At 36.7% G+C, this 26554-nt stretch overlaps 1 protein-coding gene and 1 long non-coding RNA gene across 2 annotated transcripts in view; one reads left to right on the top strand and one right to left on the bottom strand.

Moving 5' to 3' along the window:
* The window catches only part of eIF3l (eukaryotic translation initiation factor 3 subunit l), a 310545-nt gene extending 290749 nt beyond the window's left edge, over window positions 1-19796 (top strand). Inside the window, exons 18-19 of the mRNA XM_090398519.1 lie at window positions 11688-11768; window positions 19667-19796. Of these exons, the coding sequence (XP_090254645.1) occupies window positions 11688-11768; window positions 19667-19699 (114 nt within the window). The 3' untranslated portion in view covers window positions 19700-19796. The remainder of the gene's footprint in view (window positions 1-11687; window positions 11769-19666) is intronic.
* Window positions 1-26554, bottom strand: part of LOC150102856 (uncharacterized) — a 75574-nt gene that overhangs the window by 4182 nt on the left and 44838 nt on the right. The window lies entirely within an intron of this gene.

Below are 26554 nucleotides of genomic sequence, written 5' to 3'. Positions count from 1 at the left end.
ATTAACACATGGAATAAAATTTAAGTTTGAGATCGTGAAACTATTGTATCACTGAATAAGGTACAGAGACATCTGCAGGCTGTGTAATATGTTTCTCAACAAATAGTGCAATTAGAGACAACTGGGTAAAAACCGAACTAATGAATCGCATGACCCCTCCCACATAAAATGCTGTATAGTAGACAATCAAAACCATATGGTGCACTGGCAACATATGGTTTTGTTTGAGTGAACGTGTTAAAACTAAGAAATATATAGTGAATGTGTTTCAGATATTATATAAGGAATTCGGTTGAAGAGAATTAGCATTTCAACTCAACTGTTGGCTTGCATTTGTCAGTAAGTAGCGCAATCTTTTGTTAATACCGCACCAATCATATGGACGTCTTCATAGCTGCTTTATCTCTACTGGCCTACCATTGCTGTCTGTTTCGAGCTCTGCTTTCACTAGCCATTTTTTGAAGGACTGTTCGTTAAATACGGTAATTTTTTTTTAGCTTTCAAATTCTTAAGTATGGATCACTGGTTAAAGACTGGATTTTTAAAATGTGCAAAAGAGAGGAACATAGTAGATACAAGTAGCTGTCAGCAACAAGAAAATGTTGATATTGTATCTGGATCAAGTGAAATTGATAAGTGTGTGTCGTCTGACATCTCTTAAGAACCAACTAGGATGAGAAAACTTCGTAAGTAAGATATAAATTACTTAAAATGTGGATTTTCATGGACGGTAAATGGAGAGGAACCTATTCCATTATGTGTAATTTGCGGTGAAACTTTAAAAAATGAAAGCATGAAACCATGTAATTTAAATCGCCATTTTGAATCGAAACATAATGAATGCAAGGACAAACCTGTTGAATTTTTTCAAAATAAACTAAAAAATTTAAAAGAATCTCAAAAAGTGATGTCGATCGTGTCAGGAGGTGAAAACATGAAGACTTTAGAAGCTTCATATCGTGTGTCGCTATTAATAGCAAAAAGTGGTGCAGTGGAAACAATTGGTGAAACTTTGGTCAAGCCTGCAGCAAAAATAATAGCAGAAATTATGATCGGAGATAATGCAAAAAGATCTTTTGATAGGATTTGTCTTTCAAATAGTACCATTCATCGAAGAATCACTGAAATGGCTGAAAATATAAAACAAACATTGTTATCCGATATACGTAAGAGTCGTTATTATGCATTGCAGGTAGATGAATCCACCCACATTACAAATTTTGCAAATCTTCTAGTGTTCGTTAGGTACGAAAAAAATTCATGACGGCCTTTTATATTGCCAACCCTTGCCAGAACATACAACAGGAGAAGAAATATTCAACAGCATAAATACCATTATGCATCAAAGCAAACTTGATTGGAAAAGTTGTGTTGGAATAAGCACGGACGGAGCAAAATCCATGGTCGGATCTAAAAAAGGGCTTGTTTCAAGGATTCTAGCTGTTGCACCAAATGCGAAGTCGACACACTGCTGCATACACAGGGAGGCTTTGGCTACACATATGATGTCTACAGACCTAAGAAAAGTTCTTGATGAAGCTGTAAAAATCATAAATTATATTAAAGGCCGTCCTCTAAATGCCGGACTTTTCTCTCAACTTTGCAAAGAAATGGGAAGCAACTGTACACAACTTCTTTTCCATACTGATGTTCGTTGGCTTTCTCGTGGAAAAGTTCTTGCTCGTTTATTTGAACTTCGGATTGAACTACAAGTTTTTCCTTGATGAGAAGTTTGAATTGAAAAAGTATTTATATAATTGGAAATGGCTCAGTCAATTAGCATACCTGGCAGATATATTTACTGTATTAAATAGTCTTAATTTATCTTTACAAGGCAGGGAAATTTCTATATTTCGTGTCCAAGATAAAGCGAACGTCACGTTGGCAAAAATGAAGTTATGGCAAAAGCGAGTTGGTAATGGAGAATTTGATGCGTTTCCATCGCTTCATGAATTGCTCGCAAGTTCAAATGAACAAATTGATGATGTGAAAATTACTATCATGCAGCATTTAAAAAGCTTACAAATGAATCTAGAAAAGTATTTCCCTGAATTGGACATTAATATTGAGTGGATAAGATACCCTTTCAATAAAAACAAATTTATGCCAAAGGGTCTATTGTCAATAGAAGAAGAACAACTTTTAGAACTAGCTTCTGATAGTTTCCTAAAAAATAAATACAGCGAGAATGCATTATCATCATTTTGGCTACAAATACAGAATGAATTTCCTGAATTAACAGATAAAGCTCTAAGGTTCATTTTTCTATTTTTCATATCTGTGCGAAGTTGGATTTTCGGCCCTTGTAGATATTAAGATGAAGAAGAGGAATCGCATTGTAGATGTTGAACTGCATCTGAGATTATATTAAATTTAGTTTAATCCTTTATCCAAGTGTGTGCAAACAAAGTTTGCGCCTGAAAGTATCTTCAGGACTGGGGTAAAGTGGTACAACACTGGGCGACTCCTTGCAAAGGTGGAGCAAGATACCAACACTCCTATCTCAGTATCTCCCATAATGCAAAACACATCTCCTTGCGGATATGTATAATGTTATGCATTAAGGGGGGGCCACTACCCAGACTAGTTTCGACCTTTATTGAGGTCTCTTCAGTGGGAACCAGGCCCAAGTGGAGATACCTGGCAGAAGCATTAGCAAGGTCATCTCTACCTATAGGAGTTGCCAAAAGGTGTGCCACCTTTTTATTAAATTACTCTGGATTTAGAGAAATATGTTGAAAGTTTATTTTTCACTTGGTCAGACTATAATAAATTTAGTTTAATCCTTTATCCAAGTGTGAGCAAACAAAGTTTGCGCTTGAAAGTATCTTCAGGACTGGGGTAAAGTGGTACAACACGGGCAACTCGTTGCAAAGGTGGAGCAAGTAAACATCACTCCTATCTCAGTATCTCCCATAATGCAAAACACATCTCCTTGCAGATATGTATAATGTTATGCATTAAGGAAAGGGAAGAGAAGACACTTTCAGGTGCCTTGCTATCTCCACTTGGGCCTGGCTCCCACTGAAGAGACCTCAATAAAGGTCAAAACTAGTCTGGGTAGTGTTCCCCCCTTAATGCATAACATTATACATATCCGCAAGGAGATGTGTTTTGCATTATGGGAGATACTGAGATTGGTAGCTTGCTCCACCTTTGCAAGGAGTTGCCTGGTGTTGTACCACCTTACTCCAGTCCTGAAGATACTTTCAGGCGCAAACTTTGTTTGCACACACTTGGATAAAGGATTAAATTAAATTTAATATAGTCTGACCAAGTGAAAAATAAACTTTCGCATCTGAGATCGAAATTAACAACCATACAGCCAAATTTTGCTGAAATTTTATCTCACCATAAGCAGTTTCACTCCTCTCATTGATGATAAATTATTTCAAGTAAGTAAAACTTTATAGTATCTTTATAAAGTTTGTTCTATTAAAAATAAATCATATTTTTTGTTCACATGAACATATAAATTCAAATAAAATAGATATTTAATTTTTTAATATTTTAAATTAATTTATTAATTTTCATTTTTGAATTAATTAATTAGGGGTACTTGGTAATAATGAAAATCTAAGAAGGGGTCCGCGGATATCTGACGTTTGAGAAACACTGCTCTAATCTGTACACCCTTATACAAGTTCCAAGTGTTTGTTTTCTTCTTACCTCTCATGTATTGAAAAATTTCTTTTGTGTCAATATAAGTTTCTATCATGGCACCCTAAACTCTGCAACCTATAAACTTTCAGTCTATCCTCATAGGGAGCAAGCATACCACAGACCTGTAACTGGCTTGGTCACTCATCTCTGAATCTTCACCACCACCTCTTGATCCCCCAAGAAATCATGGTAACCAGATATGTGCATAGGAATCAAGATGTGACTGAATAGTAGTCTTATAAAAAGCTGTACTTGTTATTGGTTCAACATCCAAGTAATCATTTGAGCTATTCTCTCAACTTTTGCAATATGCCTAAATTTCAAATGTCTGTCCACCATCAGCCCCAAATCACTAGCCTTGTCAATTTCCCATAAACTAGTATCATTAGTATGATACAAAATATGTAATATTTTCATCCCATAGTGCATTACCGCATATTTTGCATCATTAAATTGATAACTGTTGTCTTTTGCTTACACTGCCAATTTATTTGAATCATCCTGCAGGATATCTACATCACATTTATCCATTATTGCTCTCCCCATTTTGTATCACCTATATCAATTAATATACACACTAAAGAGTTGCAGCCTTGGTGCACTCCACTGGTCACCCTCATTTGCCTTGATTCCACTCCACCAGCCTCATATCCATTCCCATTTACTCCAACTTATGTTTTCCAAGCAGTATTGTGGTGTAGCTATTTCTACTGTTACCTTATTATAAAATGTGAATATATTACAAAAGCAGGACCTACCTTTCAGAACTGTGTGTCTCATGTAGTGTCATATTCCTTTCCACCCATTCCTAAATTTTACCTTTACCCAACTTTTCCATTACGTTTACCATGACCATTCCAGAGATACTAATTTGTCTGTAATCTCCTACTTCTGTCTTATAGCTACATTTTATGTAATGGAACTATCTAATCCTCTTTCCACTCCCTTGGAACATTGCCAGAACTGAGATTTAGATTAAACAACTTTGTCAGAGGTGATATCCAATTCTCTTGCACATTCTCATAACACACGAGGTGACATACTGTCCAGTCTCACTGCTGTGTTCACATTGGTATTTTTCAATATGTCGAGTATCTTCAATTCCCACATCAGCTTCTGTCACATTAACTGCAAAATCTCCAACTGGATGATACGCTGTTCTCATGTGGATACCATCAGCACTGAGTAAATTTATCCTTCTATAAACACGGACTGGTCATTACTAATACTGTGCTCTAATATAAAGATGTTCACAAATTCATGTGGAGAGGAAACAGAAAAGTCTTGTTGATCATTTTATCATTTGATAGTGAAATCTTCACATTGATTCATAACAAAAGCGTATACAGGAGGTTTGACATTGTAAGTTATCATCACTTAGTTTTAAGTTGAAAAAAATATCTCGCACGTGTGTATATAGAAGACACTTTTAAAAAGAATCAGTCAGGCAGCTTTCAGAAGTGAAATGTAAACCCAAAATATTATTGAAGAAAAACTGAGTTTCAGTTTCTAAGAACCAAAACTTGGAGACATTAGTAGACTGAAGAAAACAGTAATTTTGCCAGAGAGGCATGCTAAGTTGTCTACAAGGATATGAATGGAAAAGAAGAAAGCATATTAAAACTTCCAGTCAGTATATGCTTTGAGAAAATGTAAGAAATCAAAAATTGCATAACAGTAGCTAAACAAAAGTCACAGGATGATTGGTAAGATATAGAAGATAAATATCAAGTGATAAAAAAAAAAGTACTGTAAAAGGAATCAGATAACAAAGGGGCATGAAAACAGAAAATAGATGTTCTAGATGTCTGGAGTAATTAGCCAGTATGGGTGGGCAAGTGGTTAATGTACTTGATTTAGGTGCAATTTTGTGAAGATGGCAAAGTTGTGGTATGGTTGGAAGTTCACTGAATAAATTTTTATAGAATAGAGAGAAATTAGTCAAAACACTAAACTAGCTGTGTACAAGATAGTGTTCAAACCAATTTTAATTAAGAGATCTAAGAGCTGCATTAGAAATAAAATGCTCTGAAGGAGTACTCAATGACAGAAGACCACATAGGAGAGTGAACAGATGACATCACTGGCAGTATCATATTAAAAATAAGGATATTAGGAAAGAACTTGGCATTGTTAGCATTTTGGAATGACTACCAGAGGTAATCTTAGGTGGTATAACCTTAAACCAAATGGGAGAAGAAATGTTAGCAAAACCAAGATCTAGCTTGATTGATACAACAAAAAGTGTCTCAGAGGAGAGAAATATAAGTTCCGATACTCTGTAAACCCCCCTTGAGAGCATATGTCAGGAATTTGATGATGATATATATATATATATATAATGTGCATGTGTGTAAACATGTAGCATATTTCAGTACTACAGATTTCCTCTTAGTTCTATGATTTTCATCTTGCAAACATAAAACCTACTTAAACACATTGTATTGTAAATTAAAGATGAAAAGAAATTATATTCTTGGTTTCATCCTTCATCCAAGTGTAAGCAAAGTTTGCACATGAAGTAAATTCACTATTTGTATATAGAGGCTAATGACTTTACATCAGTGAGTGCGTAAGGGTCAAAGCTATATAATTGAGAGGAGACCTCAGTTATATAGCTTTGAAGGAATAGCCTTTAAAGGAATGTGGAGAACCAACCAGGGCTTCTGACCTAATGTCCAATCCTCACCTTCTCATGGTGCACCCCGTTAGGCAACTGCCCGGATACTGAACGAACATGGATGGGCTGGCAATTTGGGATTTAGCCGACCAAATTGTATTCTTATTGGCTTAAACCAAAATAAAAAATGATGGTACAACTTGACAGAATTTCATGCCAGCTGGGGCGTTTCCCAGTTAAATAAGGCCCCTGTTGTTTTCGCCAGGGAATCAGGGCAAACAGCAAAAAGTCAGCTACTGGAACAAATCCTAAAACCCACTCCAACTCAATATCACCAGAATTCAAGATTGGTACTATCAACATAAGAAGCCCGAATGACAAAGAAATGGAGCTAGCTGAGAAATTGGATAAGTACCAGATCGACATAATAGGGGGTGACTGAAACAAAAAAAGGCAAAAACTGATGAGATCTTTCTGAGCAATAAATATAAAATGTTATATTCAGGCAATGACAATCAAGGAAAAGGAGGAGCCATAGTATTAACCACTAAATACGAGGCTAATCTTCCTGAATGGGAGGCAGCCTCAAGTAGAGTGATGTGGGCAAACATGAGAATGGGGAACTGGACAATGAGACTTATTTGTGCCTATGGTCCCACAGAAGGTTCTGCTAAGGTAGAAGTGGAGGAATTTTTTGAGGCTTTAGAGAAAGCAAGTGACACAATGAAAAAGGGAAAGTTAGTCCTTGTTGGGGATCTAAATAGCAGAGTAGGAAATGATTGTCAAACATACAAAAATATTTTGGGAAAGAATTTGGAGAAAAGAGCAAAGCGCTAATAATAATGGCAAATACCTGTTGCATTTCTGCTCAGGACATGGACTGGTTATTACTAACACAATGTTCCAACATAAAAATGTGCACAAATTCACATGGAGAGAAGAGGCAAGGAATAGGAAGTCTCATTAACAATGATGTTTTCTCCCTGGTGCAGGACACCAGAGTGTACAGAGGATTTGAAATTGGAAGTGATCACCATTTAGTCTTGAGCAGGATAAAATTAAATTTCATACTGAAAACAACTTGTAAGAAAGTTTTAAAGCGAATAAAAGTTGAGCAGCTCTCGGATGTGAACTGTAGACTAAAATACACAAACATTATTCAAGAAAAAATGAAAGAGTTTGAGAACAGGAGCCAAACCTTTGAGATTCAGTGGCAAGTCCTGAAGAAAACACTGATTGGTTCAGCCAGAGAGGCATGTGGTGAGGTGGTCTGCAAGGATAGAAAAATCAGAACTCATTGGTGAACACAGAAAATTAAAAAGGCAGTGGCGGAAAAGAAGAAAGCATATCAAACGTTCCTGGCAAATAAGTCAGCTTGTGTGCTCTTAGAGAATACAGAGACAAGTGTAAGAAAACTAAACACTGTGTAAAACTAGCTAAACAAAAGTCATGGGAGGACTTTGGTAAGAACATAAAAAATAAATATCAAGAAGGTGGCAAAATATTCTGGAGGTTGTTGAAGAAGCTCAGAAATGGAGGAAAGAGTGTTGTAAAAGGAATTAGAGATGATAAAGGTGACATGAAAACAGGAAAAAAAGATTTCCTTGAAGTATGAAGTAATTACTTCAAAAAATTGCTAAATGAAACAAGCAGTGATGACAGCGGAAAAAAACACTAACCAAGCAAATAAGTCCTTGAAGTAGAAAAGGCAACAGGAGTAGATTATATTCGACCAGAAATGCTCGAAGTATGGAGGTATAAAAGTCTGTATTTTTATAAGTGGCTGTAATGCATAATTCAGATGGGCTGGACAGAGAGATAAATTCCAGATGACTGGAGTACCTCTCATAGTACTCATATATAAAAAGGGGAATAAAACTGAATGTGAGAATTACAGAGGTATTTCTCTACTGAGTGTTCCTGGTAAGATATATGCAATTATAATTAAGAAACGGTTGAGAAGGATTGTGGAAGAGAAGCTTGATAAAGAACAAGCTGGATTCAGGCCAAATAGATGCTGTCAGGATCAGATTTTTGCTTTATGACAAATAGTTGAGAAATCATGGGAATATAACAAAGTTTTGTAGATCTGGAAAAGGCATATGACAAGGTGCCAAGAGAGAAGTTATTTAAAATGCTACAGTTATATGGTGCGAATGGGGCATTATATCAAGCAATATTCACTTTTTTTTTAGTTGTATGTCAGTAGTTAGTGTTGAAGGAAGTACAGGAAGGTGGTTTAATATTAAATCTAGCATCAGGTAAGGATGTACATTATCCCCTCTGTTATTCATTATCTATATGGATCACATTATGAAGGAAAAAGTGGTATTAAACCTGATATCAAAATTGGAGATGTTAATCTCTGCTTTATGCCGGTGATGTTATACTTCTAAATAAACCTGATACAAGTCTGCAAGATTCGCTGACTAAATTGAATAACTGTTGTAATAGATATGGTATGAAGGTCAGCATCAAAAAGATAAAGACAATGAAAATAGGCAGAAGTATTGAAAATATCAACTGCGTAGTGAATGGAGAACTTGTGGAACAAGTAAAACATTTCAGCTATTTAGGCATGATTTTTACTGAAGATGGTAAATTAAATATGGAAATAGACAACAGATTCAACAAAGCTGGTATGGTAGGAAGTTTACTGAATAAATGTATGTGGAATAAGAAAGAAATTAGTCAAAACACTAAATTAGCTGTATCTGGGTGGAATTCAAATATTATTAAGACTGGAGCCTGTACGGCTGAAGGTAAAAGTAAGTTACAGTAATTGGAAAGGCAGCAATACTGTTAGGATCAGTTACTTAATGAATAAGGATAAACAAAGTAGTATTAATGAGAAATTTCTTTTACATCTGAAGATGAAATAGCTATTTCAGGAATACGTGACAGCCATCTGAATCAACATCTACTTTAATTATAAGGAATATGATCTTAGATTTCCTAGCAAAATCAGAGGAACTGGTGATGGGTGGACCTTATGAATTTTGTACAGTCACTATGTGATTGTGATCATTTGACCTTGGGAGAGGACACTTGTTCAATATCAGCGACCTCTAAAAACATAATATCGAAATACCGTTTAATTCATGTATACCATGTATTGCTTTGTTCTCTATCAATTGCTGCTTTAAATTATGCTACATATAAGCAAAATTACTTAAATCTGCTCAAGTTTATAACATGTGTGTCTATTGTTCTCAAATTTGGTTCCCAGGATTTGAAGGGGATAAATTAACTGTGGAAAGGGTAAAGAGGCAGATAACAAAGATAGGTTCAGGACTGTACAATGTTAGTTATGAGGATTGGCTGAGGGAATGTGGACTGCAGAGTTTGGTGGATGACCAAAGACTAGAGACCACAGATATGAGAGTCCTGAGAAAGATTGGGGGGATGAACAGATGGCATCGGTGGCAATATCATATTAAAAACGAGGATATTAGGAAAGAACTTGACATTGTCAGCATCCAGGAATGCGTTAGCAGAGCTAATCTCAGGTGTATGGTCACTTAAACAGAATGGACGAGGAATGATTAGAAAAACAAGTGTTGTCTGACAGGTTGGCAGGAAAAAGACCCAAAGCAAGACCAAGATATAGGTGGATTGATACAGTAAAAAGTGCCTTAGAAGATAGAAATATAAGATCTGGTAATGTTGGAGTCTTGACAAGTAACAGACTGATTTGGAGGAAAATTGTAAATAGGAAGTTTTTGATGTAGTACTATCATATCCTATACATCCCTTGAGGGTACATATCAGGAGTTTGATGGTGATGACTTCACATCAGTTGTGAATTATTGGTGAAGTATTATTATCCCATAATGCAAAATGCATATCCTTAAGAACATGTATAATGCTATGCATTATGGGAAGGGTCATTACCCATACAGTACTTCACACTTGGATAAAGAATGAAACCAAGAATATAATTTCTTGGCATCTTTAATTTGTAGTATAACCAAGTAGTGGAAAAACTTCAAGCACACTGTGTTGGTTTGTGTATGCTGTAACATATGAATTTTTAGTTTGCAATATTTTCACTTTAGATGAACTTAGTCTGGTTGAAGCCAAATCATAATGTTTCACATTATGCACATATTTCTTCATATATACAGGGTTGTTCAAAATTCCACGTACGAACTTTGAGAGGAGGTAGAGAACATCAAAATCAACCATATTTACATAGGAAAGCATGACTGGAAACACCACCCAAAAGTGATAGGTGGCACTGTTCACCAGCACTCCAGGTGAGCAATTGGGGCTTTCGATGTCATATGAAGAACATGCATCGTTTTATGGATGCTGAGATGGCAGACATGCACCTCGTTTACCATATTATGCATCTAATTACTATTGAACTGTTCAGTTATGCCTAATAAAAGTTTTTACATGACTTACTGCCTTGTGTTATTTCTGTATCTTTGTGTCCTTATTAGTACCTTCTGGTGGTGTTTCCGGTCATGCTTTCCTATCTGAATATGGTTGATGTTCTCTACCTCCCTTCAAAGTTTGTATGTGGAATTTTGAACCACCCTGTATATGTAGGTAGCTATCACTTCAGCGTAGTTTATGGTTATTGGTACAAACATTTGATACACCCATCCCTTACTTCAATAACCTATGTAATGGTCCTGATCAGAGTCTCACAGACATGCTCTGCTATTCTGAATGAAAATTGCTATGCACTACAGTAAACACCCGTGATTTCCCTCAAGTCATTAGCTTATATCCAAACTTTTGTGTTAATCTTCAGTCATGGGAAGTAAGTTTATATATAATTTTTTGTGTATTGGTTGGATGAAATGTACCCATGACAGTGCAGACTTCAAAATTAGAATGCTGTGTTTTCCAAAGAAATGAAGCTGAAGCATTAAAATTCTTCCAATTGCGATACAGAGGTGCTATTACTATAATAAAACATAGATCTTATTATTAGCTAAATTCCCTCTCACATAGCATATACTAATGTAATTATATGGCTTACTAACTAAAGTAATTAGTGTATTGCAGCAGCTGTGTAAAAATCATTAGAAATAAAGAAAAATTCCTGTAGTTAAACCTGATGCTGGAACTTTCATTTAAAATGTATTGCCTATGACTTTTTATGCAAGAAACCACTGAGACACTTAACATTTGAGCTAACTAAAAGCGTTATGATGCAAATGCAACTTTCCTACTCTAATTATGATATTCCTACCAAATCAAATCTGTTATGTTTATTTACATGGGATTATTGTTTCTTTGGTTTATAGCAAGAGTTCAGTATAGAATTTGTAGATTTTGCTTTGAATAATATACATATAATTTATTTGTTTTTATATAACTTCATTCTTTGCCCCATTTAGTAATAAAAATTACTGAATGAAAAACTGCATGTTTTTCTTTTCAACAGAATATGATCCACATTGCAGATACAAAAGTTGCTCGACGATATGGAGACTTCTTCATACGACAGATTCACAAATTTGAAGAGGTAAGTATTTTAGGAAGTAACGATTTAGATTTCTTTCATCAACTTATAAAATAAGTCCATGCGGTTAGCCTAGTGGCTGTGTGCTTTGCAACCATATTCCTAGGGAAGGAGCGTCCTAGGTTCGATTCCCGTCAGAGACGTGAGGAGATCAAAGATCTTCCTTAGCTAGTCTTGGGTGTGGGCAGTAGGTTTTCCCCCCAGTTTAGCTTGGGGGGTGGGATTTCATCCCGCAAGCAGGCAAATCAGCCTCGTGAACACACACGGACTACAGTCATAAATATCTTCATTAGGAGGAAGGCAACCCATCTGAATCAGAAGAGAGAGATATTTTTTATTTATTTATTTTTATTGTAAACATAACAATCTTATATACAGGATTAACCGGTTTTTAGTTCTCTACAGTCAGGCAGAGAGGTTACATGCTCATACTCTTGTTGAGGTATGTTACATCGAGATATCAGTTATAAAGTGAATTACTTTTTTTAAATTACAGCCATTAACAGTTATTTTGACATGTATGTGTAAGAACATAACAGTTACTATAGGACAATATTATCTATTTACATGAGGTTGACAGCTGATTAATATTCACACTGTTAAGCACAAAAAATCTTTCTTCCCCCTTTCCTTCGGGGTGGGGGGGTGTCACTTCTATGCTGGAAAGTGGACTATGATGCAGTCGCCCTGCTCAGCCAGGAGTTGATTCCGTGGATTCCAGTCTTGGTAGAAAAGATCTAAGGTGTTGTTTTGCTTGTGGTGGTGGTGATGCTCGTGTAGGATCCGTCTTCTCACCTTTTGTTTGAAGGCTGCAAGGAGTTGGTCAGCTGTCTATTACTGCTTTTGTAGTGAAAGAGGTAATTGCAGAATGAATGATTATTTGACTCTGCATGGACGAGATTGAAATACTCCTCTTCTGTATGAAGACTACCACAGGTAGTCTTCATACAGAAGAGGCCGTTTCCCCGAGACAAACTGATTAATTGGGTGTTGACCGGGCATTCCAACTAGATATGCCGGACTGTTCCTGATTGGTCTGAGACATCTGAGTTGGAGTGAGTGATAGATATTATTTTTTTTTTTAACTTGTTAAAATATTTTAACAAGTTAAAAAAATATATATATGTGTATATATATTACAGAGAAAGAAAAATTTTCTTTTCAGAATGCAATAAATGAATTCACAGTTCAGTTTCAGTCTTAGTTATTTCTCAGATGAAGTGTATTGTTGTTGTCAATCCAGAAGAGGGTACCAGTTGGATTCCACTCTATGAATTTCGCGACATTTCTTGTTTCTTTGTAGTACTCAAGTTCCAGTGAAAGCCTGCTTTTTAGTTTCCGAAAGAGGATATACATGAGAGTTTGTGCAGTTTCAGTGATGGATGGATGGATGCTGGTTATTTCTTGTGTGTTTTAGGTAGAAGCTGTAGATGACAGCCTTAGCTCAGATGAAGAGGAAATTGCATATTATGTGTCTGTTTTCTTCTGTGTGGACTAAATTCCAGTAGTCTTCGTGGCTGTGTGCATAGTTACAGGTGCCAGAGGCAGTATTCAGAACACAGGTGATGATCACCGATGTTCCGGGACAGGTTAGATATGTGTGCTCCAAGGTGCCTGAAATGTCACAGAATAGACACAGATCAATTTGTAGAGCTTAGAAGGGGTTGGCAAGATGTTATGCCATAGTCTCCACTGTATGTCAGAATCTGGTTTGGCACACTGTGATTTATATGGAAGATCCCACTGAAAACTGAGTAGCATATGCAGCCTTGTAGATGAGAGGGTTAAGGATGAAAAGGACGAGGTTGGAGACTACTGACACGAGGACATATTTTCTTGTAGTTGGAGGGAAGAATTGGAAGTGAGGCTTCAGATTGTACAAGATGAAATATTGGCCCCGAGCAGTTCTTAGAAGGAATACGGATTTCCTGAGGTGTAGCAATATCTGGATAGGCTTTTATAATAGCAGCTTGCATCTGTTGATATTGCTTTTCAATTTTTGGGTTCTTCATTGGTAGGCTTGTGAATGTTTTCCACTGTAGGGTCTGGGTTAGGAGGTCCCCTATGACTCTTATTCCTCTCCAGTTCCATGTAGAGAAAAGAAAGGGCTGGCCAGTTGTGAGACTTTTTATGTTTCTCTTCGAAAATAGTGGTTTTGTTGATCCTGTCAGTATGTGATGAAGTTCTGTGTTTTTCCACCGCTGTAGAGTATCTCTGTATGGTGCAGGACTGGCCATTCGGAGGATTGTGGAAAGTGTAAGTCCTCTGGTGGATGATTTCATGATGTAATCGAAGGTGGTTATATAAGTGTGATTGTATTGAAGTGTCTTTAGGAGGAGGATTATCCTGAAGGATCTAATCTTGTTTTCAAGGGAAATCGGGCCTTGACCTCCCTTACTGAGTGGCTTGCAGAGTTGAGGGTATGTTGTCCAGTGAGTTTTGTTCCAGAGGAAACGTTTGATTGCCTTTTGAATACATACATAGATCTTCAAGGCCCACCTTTCCTAATTGGGTTGTGGGGGCAACAGCTGCAAGAGGAACTTCCAATGGTCATGATCCCCTGCCACCAAGCTCAGGTGTTCTGGTGGGATTCCCAAATGTGTCCACCCAAGGTTTTGGATATAATCTATCCAGCAAGTCCGTGGCCTCCCGCCCTCTGGCTTGGCAAAGAGGGCCTGCTGAGGGAGCCTCTCTTGTGGCATTCTGACCAGGTGCCCGTACCAACGTAACTGTGATCTCTCCACATGGAGAAGCAGCGGTTGAGTATTGAGGGTTTCCCGAATTGCAGAGCTTCTGACACAGTCAAGTCTTGTCAGCCCTGCAACCCTTTGAAGGAACCTCCTTTCAGCCGCTTGGATTCGTGTCCGCATTCTTTCGGGCATTACCCAACTCTCATGACCATAAGTGAGGATGGGGACATAGACTGTATTGAAGACAGCCAGCCTTCAATACAGGCTGGCTGTCTTCCGGCTTAACTCCCGCAATATTGAGCTTGCTAAGCCAATTTGAGTATCTAGCTCTACGTACCATTTTCCATCATTCGTGAATATGGACCCAAGGTATTTAAAAACTTCTCCACGTCTCTGCCTTTTGAATGTGGTGGAGAAATTCTTCAGGAGGTGTGAGTACTTTGAGGGTATGCCATAACACACTCGCAGCCATCTGGTTAACTATTAGTACTCTTCCTCTAAGTGTAGATATGGAACGAATGCTGTTCCATTTACCTAGCACCTGGTTAAAATGGTTGTGCTATTTTGGTGTTACTTAGGTGCACACCTAAGTATCTCTGTCCTATGCTTGACCAGGTACATTCAATCAGAGAATCATTTCTAGCCTTCCATCTGCCTGACCACAAGCCAGTGGTTTTTGCAGAATTTAATTTGGCCCCTGAGGCTTGTGCATGTAGTCTGTGTGCTTTCTCGGTTACTGTAATTTCTTCTTCATTTCGGACTATTACAGTGACAGCATCGGCATATGTTGATTCGTTTGGAGATGATGGTGTCATGTACTCTTTTTAAGAAGGGTTCTATGGCCAGTGTGTATAATTGTCTGCAGAGGGGACATCCTTGCTTGATCCCTCGAGAGTATGACAGAGTGCTAGTGAGCCTGTTGTTGAATTTTAAACAGAAGTGTGCATCTCTGTAAAGCAATTGCACTGTTTCGATGATGATAGAACCATAGCCAAATGCCTTTAGGACTTCATAAAAGTACTCATGCTTTACCCTGTCGAAAGAAGGCTTTTGTCAGGGTAGAGAAAACCTAGCCCTGACGAGTGCTAGGTTTTCATGTTGGCTGTTTGCGATGTGGATGACATCTATTATCAAATGGAGGTTATCATGTATTGATCTTCCTGGGACAGAGCACGTTTGATGTTGGCCAATAACTTCAGGCAATGTTGGCTTTATTCGGTTTGCTATAACTTTGGAAATGATTTTACAATCGGCATTAATTAGGGAGATTGGACACCAGTTTTGAATATCCGTGTGGTCTCCCTTCTTTGGTATCGATCGTGCTGGATTGTGGGAGCCCATTGAGTTAGGCTTCATGCAGTGTTTTGAGGAGAAGTGGTCCAAGTTGATTCCAGAAGACTTGGAAAAACTCTGACGTGAGACCATTAAGGTGAGGAGATTTGTTCTTTGGCAAAGATGGGAATGCAGTTTTCTGTTCATCTAGCGTGATTATGTTTTCTAAGTGGGTCTGATCTGTTGCAGAGATTTTTGTTTCTTTCAGTATTTCGTGAATGGCATGATGGGATGTTCTTGTATTGTAGGATTTCAGAGGTAATTTTACTTGGATCTTCTGTGATGCTGTCATCTTGAAGTCTGATAGCAGAGGTGGAGTTTGCTGACTGGCATTTTTTTTCCAAGGGGCATCTGAAAGATTTATTTGTGTATGCCACGATCTAAGTAGGGCACTTTTTGCCGATAATTCTGCATGGCTTGGGAGGCAGAATGATATTCGGGGCTTTCTTCTGGGAGATATTTGAGCTGTTCTTCAAGTTGTCAGATTCTAATGTTTTTCTGGTGACTACAGATCTGCGTGAAGGATTTTATTTGTGACATTAGGTGGGGCCACCATGTTTTCATTGGTTCTGTATTCCCCTTCAAGTGAGTGAGGTTGGTTATTAAAATCTGAGTGTTTTTTATGTAATCTGGATCTTTCAGGAGGGTATTATTGAAGATCCAATAGGCACTTCCTGGTTTGGATACTTCCAAAGATAATGAAAGTTGCAGCTTGACGAAGGAATGTGTGAGATGTTTCTAACTAGAGGAACAGTGTGTTTGGTAATGTAATGTCTGTCCAGTCATGCTTGGTAGAGTGGTCTATTAGTTGCTGTGATTGCTGACCTCCATGCATAGGACTTCTTATCTGGATGTTGGTGCTGAAAGACGTCAATGAGTTCATTATTTTTTATCTGTGTTTGAAGTCTATCTTGTTCTTGGTCAATGCTGGAAAGATGGTTTTGAATGAAATCCAAGATTTGTGATGCCATAGAATCCTGCTGTGGTATGCAGGGTATTATGGTTGGGTGCTTTTATGTGAGCATACAAGGCGTATCCTGGTATATCAGCAATCACTTTTAGTTTGTAGGGAGATTGATGATGTACACCTAAGCTGACCCCTGCTCCATAATATTGTTGGGTTGCAGAGTGATGTAGGTCATAAGGCCACTCTGCCCATCTTCTAGATAATTTGGATAAGGAGTTTATATTTGTTTCCTGCAGAAGTAATAGGTCTATATGATGTTTTTGTACCTGGTCAAGGACTATTCTGTTGTGTAAAGCAGAGGCACATCCTCTTGCACTGAGAGAAAAAAGGCTCAAAGACATGTTTATGAAAGTTTAATTGTAGGTTGAATCTAATATTGGTCCTGGTAATGTGTTTATAGCCCATTAATCAGATAGTAGATTCGCTTATTCCTGTTAACATCTGCTCTGTCCTTTTTACATTTTAATTTTGAGTGTAGATCCTGAAGTTGAGATAATAGTTCCAGGATTCTTGTGGTGGATTTAAGGGCTATAGTTAATTTGTGAGGGGAGCCTCACACTTTCTGTATGAAGGATGACAGCTGCTTCATGGTTAGGGGATCCTCAGTGTGGGGAAGTTCCCCCTCAGCTTCTTCCTCTTCTAAGTCATCATGTGGGAGTACAGTTTCATCATCATCTGGGAACTCTCTTTCTCCTTGGCTGGCTGCAGATCATGAAAGGCCATTTTGAGTAGTTTCTTCTATCAGATGAGTTTTGAATTAGTGGGAGGCTGGGTTGGTGATTCTGGTTATTGTGTCCAGGGATTGCTTTTAATTTGTTAATCACGGATCAACCCAACATCCGAGTCATCTCTGTTGGGTTGATCCGTGATTTCATGCTGTTTGTGATGTGAGACTTCGTTATCAGCGCTTTGGATCTCGTTAGTCGACTGAACCTCGTCTTTTCCAGTTCAGGATTTTCTTCGAACTGTGAATCAGTTCTGTTCAACTGATTTTGTATTCTGGGCTGGAATATTTGTTGATTAATCCTTGGTAATATAGGGACTGTTTCCTAATGTGACCATCTTCATGATCGAAGAAGCATGAAGATGAGGAAGATAAGTAGAAAGTGTAGGTTATTCCATTTATGTCCATGTTGATTAATTTTGGGTGGTCGTGTAGTGCGTCGTTGTTTGGAAAGTGCATTAATGCCTGTCTTTGAAAGCTTTTAAAATGAGCGAATTTGGGCTTTTTCATGGCTGCTGACAATGTGTGTATTTTTCCTGTGACAGAACCGTATCTTGATAACATGGATCTGACGAGTTGATGTGGAATTACAGGGGGAACATTTGATACAGTTACTTTTGTCAGGGCCAGTGCTATTGGGGCTGCTTCGAAGTGATAATCGCCAATATCACCGCCTTTTTGCAGTACTGTTAGTGCCCATGAGATATGGCTGAAATACACCTGCATGGTACCAGCTGTGCAGGAAGTGTCGGTAATATTTTTTGCGGGTACAATTTTGGCGATAGCCATCAGATACTCTTCTAGTGCGATGTTTTCTTTGGTTGCAAAGATAACAATTCCGTTTTCTCGGGAAATGATGTTACTAACAGTGGTAGTTATCTTTGCGTCAATCAGTTTACTGCTGGCTGATGTGGCATTCATGTGTGAAATCGGTGTTTTGGGGCACTAACACCGAGCAAATGAGGCTGAATAAAGGCAACATAAGTTGGGCCCAGAGTCCTAACTGGTGTCCTGGCCGTTGGGCTGATGATCTTAAAATGTATGCTTCCCAAATTTGTTGAGATTTGGAAAGTTCTTCAGAGCTGAGGCAGATTCGATGAATAGTCTTTCATACTTGTATTTGCTGCAGTGTAATAGAATGGCCTTCTTCCAAAATAAAGCTAAATTCTGGATTACAGATTAGAAGTGGATAGAATTTTATATATAAGATGAAGTACGGAAGAAAGCCACTCTATTACACTGCAGCAAATATAAGTATGAATGACTATTCATCAAATCTGCCTCAGCTCTAAAGAACTTCGGGAAGCATACATTTTTTAAGATTGTCAGCCCAACAGCCAGGACAACCTAATTTAGTCAACTTGGCCAAACTTCTGTTGCCTTTATTCACATATTGTTTTTTGTGATCCCTGATGCTAGCAATGTAACATTGCCAAAATTAAAGCGTTTTAATCAATATTCTAGTATACATTGTCATTTCCTGAAAAATTAAAAGTTGAAGAGATCAGTAATGGCTGGGCAACAGTTTTTAGTAAAGTTAAGGTGTCAGAAAATTAGAAGTGAATAGAATTTTTTATATAAAATGAAGTATGGAAGGTATAACCAAGAGTGCTTAATTTGGAGAGAAGCTACTGCTCATTATGAAAAATTCAGAATAAACAGTTATTAGTGCTTTCTTTTGATACTAGCCATCCTCACGATCACATGTCTGTGAAAGAATGACAAACTTTGGCGGGAATTTTTTTGCTCATTATTTTATTACTAAGAGCCTGTGTAGCTTAGTAGAAGTGGCGCTTGACTGCACAAAGAAAGACTTATAAGTTCAAGTCTAGTCGCCGCTGGAGGAACATTTTCTCCCATAAACTCAAGAAAATCGGCTGTCGAACCACACTATTTTCAGACATTAAAAATATTGTACTAGGGTTAGGGACCACGAGATGGCAGCACTTATTAACCATCTTCTTCACTGCATGCCGATTAATTAGTGATAGCCTTGTGCCAGATATCTCTGATTGGCTACCAGTGGAGATTGAACTGCCCACTCAGTCTCCAAAAGTTAGATAGGGCTTAAACAGCCTCACCTACTTCCTATACAGGAACGAAAAGGTGTTAGCTGATTTTATTTCTGCTTAACATAAAAATTTAGTTTATATTTGCATCTATTTAATTTTTTTTTTCTTTTTTATAGCTTTATCGTACAATCAGTGCTCTTCAGGCGTAAATCTTTTGGAATGCGGTATCATCAAATTTCATGTAATTTACCAATAAAGAGAAAGTAATGTACAGTAGCAAAAGCAAATAAAGATGAGTTGTATGCATGTTGGGACCATTAATAAATCTAATTATTTTTTCCAATTTTACTTGTTGATATATCAAGCATGCAGACTAATATTTTAAGTAAATTTCAGAGCAACATTAAAACCTTAACACTATGTCATTCTCTTCCCCTCCCCCATCCAAAAACAATAATTACACACCTATTCATTCCTTATTTTTCAAATCTGTCAGTGTTACCTGTGTGTGTGTATGTATATAGATATATACACACACACACAGATCTGATGGATTCTGAGGAAGATTCTTCTTTTACAGATCTTGAATGACTGAAATATATATGAGCAGTGATTGTAGAGTCTTTGAAAAGTTAATATTTTGACAAAATTTATGTAGAAGATGAAACCATAGTGTGGTTTGATGAAACAGTGAAAAGTGACAAAAGTGTTTATTCTGGAAAGTATGAAAGGGTGGTTAATAGGTTTGTGACGAGTTTTTGGACTCCATGGAGAAGGTACCTGTGCAGTAATAATAATAAAATGTATGCAAACGCACTTTTTATTTTAACCTTTTAAATTAGAGCTATCAGTCCTCTTTATAAATTTATCAATGCTTGAAAACATCTTTGAAAGTCATAAAATGTTTTTTTCCTTCCAGATGGATAAAGATGATACACACTAAAAGTTTTACTACAACTCTTATAAGAAAACCACATGTTCAAAGTGATATTCTGACAGAACTCAAAGAAAGTGCAAAATTTAATTGGTTCCAATAACCAAACAAGGCAGGGGGAAAAAAGAATAGGTGGCACTTTGGTACGTCAGTTCATCATAACATCCTATCTTGTGCTATATTTTTAAAATTCTTTGTGGTGCTTAGCTCCCAGTAGTTTATATAGGAAATTCTGGTCTGCATTCTCCTTCATGTCTCAGGTAGTTTTTTTCTTCTCCAGCACCAAAATTTGAATACCTCCAGCTTGTTGGTATTTTATTTTTGTTAAAGCCTAACAACCACATGGTTTTTTTTTTTTTAATTGAATGCCACTTCTTTTACTAGTAAAAGTACTCCTTCTATGATAGAAATTTTTGCTTTTATATCTGGCTTCCATTTTCTGTGGTGAGACTCCTAAGGTATTTAAAGGAAGTATTGGATTGTTATTTATTTCCAAATTCATTTTTATAGTATTTGCTTGACTTGTGATTAGCAGGCTTAGTTTTGTTATAATTAATTATTGTGTGAAAATTTCTTGCAGTCTTTGTCAGGATGGATCACATCCTCATCATTGGAAATGTAGCTTTTTAAAGAGATAGCCATGACGCTGGATATCTCACCACTTCCAGACTTATCTACAGGTTTCCCTGAGGCCATTCCTCTGTCCAGAACTTGAAGTACCATGATAAAAAGTCAAAAAACGTGGAACATTTTGCAAAGTGAAGTTTCTGATCATGATACAAAATTTAGTAAGCCATTTGGAATGATTTTTGTTGTATGTCATGGATAAAATATTAGAAGACATGGTTATTGCACTCAAATTATAATAAACTTGTAAAGTGCAGAATATAAAGCTGAAAGCAATACATATGAATTTGTGGCAAGCAAAGAAACCCTATGCACTTTATTTTATTTATTTCTGGTAAATGCATATATAAAACGGTTATGAGTGTACAGATTCATTGCATTATCTCTCTCTCTCTCTCTTAAAAAACACTCCACTAGAGAAAACTGTTTTACCTATTTCAGGACATTTCTTTGAAAGAACCAAGAAAAAAATTATCTCTGTACTGTATCTCAAAGAAATGTGATAGTGGGTAAATTTGTGCATCTCACAAAAGAGAAACACAGTAAAAACAACACTTAAACTGGAAGCTCATGAGGTCACTCCACCTACAACTATTAGAATTCAGATAAATAAATTTAAATAATTACATTTTATGAAAGAGGAATGAGGGAGTGTTACTTAGGATGACTTCCCAAAATTGGGAAAGTTTGAGGTAATCGTTTTTGTTGACATTTGGACTGTGGATGTTGAGCTTCACAAAATCTTTCAGAATTAAAAAAAATAAGTTCAGTGTTTTTATCGAAAAATTATATTATATTATTTCTTAAACGTAATAAAAGCAAAGTGGCTGACAAAAGGTGTGCAGTTGTGGTTCATGATAAAAATAACTACTTTAGAGAGATTAGTCGTATACAACCTATATATGCATTTCCAGAGATCCTACTTAATGATCTCCTGGATGAAGTTCATTCTTGGGACGGGAAAAAAATCAAAAATGGTTCATCATTCTTGACCTCCCATAAAGAATATGCTCTGTCCAACCTTAAACTCTCAAAATTCTTCATTCATTAAAAATTCAGATGTCAAGAATAAAATATCAGGATATTTTTAATGTTGGATCTTTAATATCCACTATTTCTATATATAAATTATATTGCTGAATAGATCTTTCTTTGAAAATTACTATTGCGCACTGACCAAGAGTTCACTTAATGAAAAATACAACTCTGGTATCAGATTTGTTGCCCAGTTTATGAAAAGAACCAACCAGTTTGAAACTTTATCAAAAAAGTGGACAAATGGACACAAATAGGTTGTGCAAGCTAAGGACTGTATCCTCATAAGCTCTGTTAAAATTTCGAAACTTCTCAAGTTTCTACATATGTTCAGCTTTGAAATAATGTTGGCTCTTTAATATCCACTATTTCTGCATAAAATATCAGGATTATCTTTACAATCCACAGATCTTATCAGTTTTGATATACTTTTACTCTTCACAAATATTTCACTGGCCAATGAAAAAAAAATTCTATGCAATGATTTTACTCTTATTTTAAAATTGTTCAAATTTGTCATAAATTCAAGCTATTTTTGTAGTTAAAATGAACTACAATGGGGTCTCCTACTCTAACAAATTATTTTATTGAACAATATATTCTCATATTTCTGTATGGAATATTTCCTTGTCTGATCTTAATGGATTTCTTGAGAAAATTAATTCAGCAAACCAAAGAATCAAATTTACACTTGAAGTAGAAGATAAGTTTTTTTTTTCCCCTTTTCTTGGACATTCTCATCAATCTAATTGCAGTCTATACAGTATAGAGAAAATAGAAAACCAACTCATATTAATGCTGCTTGACATCATCAACCCTGTCAGAAATATGGTGTGATGAACACTTTAGTTTACCTTGCACATATACATTCTACTGATTCTCTTTTAAAATAATAATAATTGATTACTTTTGTATTATCTTCATTAGATAAATGACTTTCTTGAAACAAAGTTTCTAGAATCTCAATTCCAAATGTTAAAGGACGTCGATCATCGAAAGGAATTCAAACACGCATATAGATTTGAAACCTACAGGATTCGAGAGACTGCAAGACTTCTTCGCCACAATGACCACAAGTTTCTTTCTGTCTGGTTCATAAATTAAATTCTTCCAGCCTCTCCAAAAAATCCAAATATCCTCCCGCTCTCATTCTCGAGTTTACAGGATTCTTTGTTCATGTGGCCTTTATGATTATGGGCAGACTTGTCATTCAGCTCACATTCATCCACAAGGCGGCCATAATTAAAGAGTACTTATTCAGTGCTGTGTAGCGAAAAATGCATTGTATGATATTCAACCAAACTTGGTCTAAGTACACTCTGAAACATGGGGTTTTGATTTACAGAAAGAAAAAAAAACATACAAAATTCTGCCGCCAGCAGATAATTGGCTCTAGAATCGCGTGATATTTGCATAATCTCACTGTTTCTACTGACAAGTTGGTGGATGTAAGGAAGACCAAAACGAATTTGGTCATTCTGATATGACTGAAGTGCTATGGATCTCGCCTTACTGGAATGTGCGTTGCTGGTCAATTTTTACTATCAACAATGGTTTTTTGAGAATTCTACCATTTAAAGAATAGGAGAAAAGGTCGAATGACAATAACAAATCTTAGAAAAATGATTTTACAATTTGAAAATAGCAGATCTTTATCAGTGAGACCAGATGACGACGTAAACGGATTATTCCTCAACAAGCTGACGAAGTTGCAAGTTCCATCAGTGTTCAGGCAATATCAAGGAAACTGGACATGCTACACTCAAGCTTTGTTTCATGGTGATCTGGAAACTCGACTGCAGTTTACCCCGACATTCTTAGCTCGAATGGGTGCATGGCCGTGGAAGATCTTGTGGAGTGATGAGGCACATTTTTTTATCTGAACAGTGGGTGTTAACTCATCCAATTGTCATATTTGGGCTGCAAATAACTCGTGTTCCATCAGACCCCTTTACACTCACCGAAAGTCACAGTGTGATGTGGTTTCACTGCATTGTTTATTATCGGTCCGTACATTTTCAAAGAATTTTGCCCAACAGGACCAGTGACGTACCATCTCTGTTAGGTATCAAGAGATGCTGCACAACTTTGTTGTTCTGCAACTGCAGCAGTGAAGATGCCTTGACTCTACCATATTGCACGATGGAGCACCATCTCACATTGGATTGCTAGTACAGCGAATATTACAAAAACATGTCATCAAACATAGAGTGATTAGTCATGCATTTCCCACAGCATGGCCACCTTGTTCATCTGATCTCAACCCCTGTGACTTGGTTGTGGAGTATGAAGGACATGTTCCTGATTTAGCAACCTTGAAAGACAGAATAACGCAGCATGTAAGGCAAATCAATGCAGATCTGTTGCATTTTGCTGTAGAAAAAATGTCATTCACAGAATGCAAGTTATACAAACATGAAAAGTGATTTGTTGTGTCTCTTCTAGCCATTACAGCACCAAATGTCCCTTGGTGGCAGGATTTTGTACTGTTTCTATCTTCTGTAAATAAAAAAAAACATGTTCCAGAGTGTACTTACACCAAGTTCAGTGGAATTTCATCCAATACATTTTTTTTTGCTACATGCTCTGAACATCTCTTTAATTAAGTCTGGTTATTTCTTTTCAAATTTATTGACTATATAAGGAAACCTAAATGGAAATTCTACAAATATTAAATAATTTTTTCCTAGCATAAGTGTAATTCATTTGCTTCATAATTTTATTAAAATAACTTTAAAAAGGAAGATCCTACATAGATCCTATATTCACCCTCTAATTGAGAAAAGACAGTTCAAGTCAGAAATGTATCTAGCATTCAGAGATAGAGCAGCGAACAAATTAATCCAAACACTCACATTTTAAAGAAAAATTTTAATGTGTAGCTTAGTGGATGTGGCGTTTGTACACCACAGTGCTTGGCTGCATGAAGAAAGACTTGGTTTCAAGTCTAGTCAGCGACTAGAGAAAATTTTTCTAAGCTTTTTTTTGACCGGTTCCTGAGTTAGTTGATCTCTGGCATGGGCAAGTGGGTTTTTTCTCCCAGAAACTCAGGAAAATCAACCATAGAACCCACATTATATCAGATATTAAATACGAGTATTAGGGACCATTAGATGGCAGCACTTGTTGAGCGGTCACTCTTCACTGCGTGCCTCTTAATTAGTGATAGCCTTGGGCCAGCTACCTCTGATTGGGTACCAGTGGAAATTGAACTGCCCACTCAGCCTCCAAAAGTTAGAGCTAAAAACGGCCTCGCCTACTCCCTATATACATATACGGGAATAAAAAATTTTTTAAATTTTTTTTTAAGAAAATAAGTACAAAAATTAAACTCCAACTTTACCTAACAAGTTCATTAATTTGCTTAGGCATGGACTCTACCAATGTAGAACATATTTTCTTATTTCTGCATAATGGATTGTATTAAGTTATCCTTTATATCACAATTTCATTTTCGAAGTCTCTTTTTCACTATGGTCCACAAATTTTCTATTGACTTAATGTCAGGAGAGTTATCTGGCCACTGAAGCAATTGGATGTTCTCTCACTTTTTTTGAAGTGTGGCATGACGTGTGATCCCATTAGAAGAGGAGTTCTTTTCTCCAATATTTTTATGTATTGGTGACTTTTCATCATACTGTCAACAGACAAGTGATCCTGGATAGTGCCAAGCCATGTGTAGGAGGTGCCCTTGTGCAAAAGTTTTTCAGTGCCCCCATAAAATAAGTTTTCATGAAAAATTTTTACTTTGTTAAAAATACAAAACAGTTTATATGCATACATAAAAATAAATTTTATTTAACAATAGTAGAACATTGTAATCACTAAAATTCATTAATAAGGAATTTTCAAAATTAGATATAGTTTCTGGGAAAATTCCCATGCTACTCCTCTTAAACACTATTATTATAATGGCTATTATAGCCTGTTTTTGTTTAGGAGTGTCCCTTATTTTAAATACATTGGCTATAATTACTCAAAAAAGGGTATATATATATATATTTTAGGGCATTATGGGTGAGTATAGAAGACAATTATAGCAGAATATAAGAGGTGGAAAAATTTTGTACATACTTTGTTTTCATACTGGGATGTCTTCCAATTCCATGATCCTGCTGAAGGTTGTTTATAACGAGGGGGTAGGAGGAGGAAGGGAGCGTGGGGGAGTGTTTTGACGTGGGAAAAATAAATTTGGAAACCCGGGTTTTTGTATTAATAATATATATATATTATTGTGTTTAAAGGCGCTTTTGGTGGGGGAGAGAAGGGGAAGGGTTTACTTATGGGGAAACCGGGGCAGGGGAGAGCGTTAACGGGGTGCGGACCGTTGCGGTTGACTGACCATCATTGGAACATTTTCGGAATAATCTGACTGATTTTAAATTTCATTTTTATTGCATTAACTATAATTTGTAAAGTAGATATAATTCAAGAACAAGAAAATTTATATTTTTTTTAATTATTTCCC

Source organism: Typopeltis vanoorti, chromosome 9 (assembly GCF_054136105.1).
Source record: "Typopeltis vanoorti isolate ZY-2024b chromosome 9, IOZ_Tvanoo_1.0, whole genome shotgun sequence".
In the NCBI taxonomy this organism is placed as follows: domain Eukaryota; kingdom Metazoa; phylum Arthropoda; class Arachnida; order Uropygi; family Thelyphonidae; genus Typopeltis; species Typopeltis vanoorti.
Note: the sequence above shows the minus strand (reverse complement) of the source record. Positions and strands in the feature narration are given on the sequence as shown.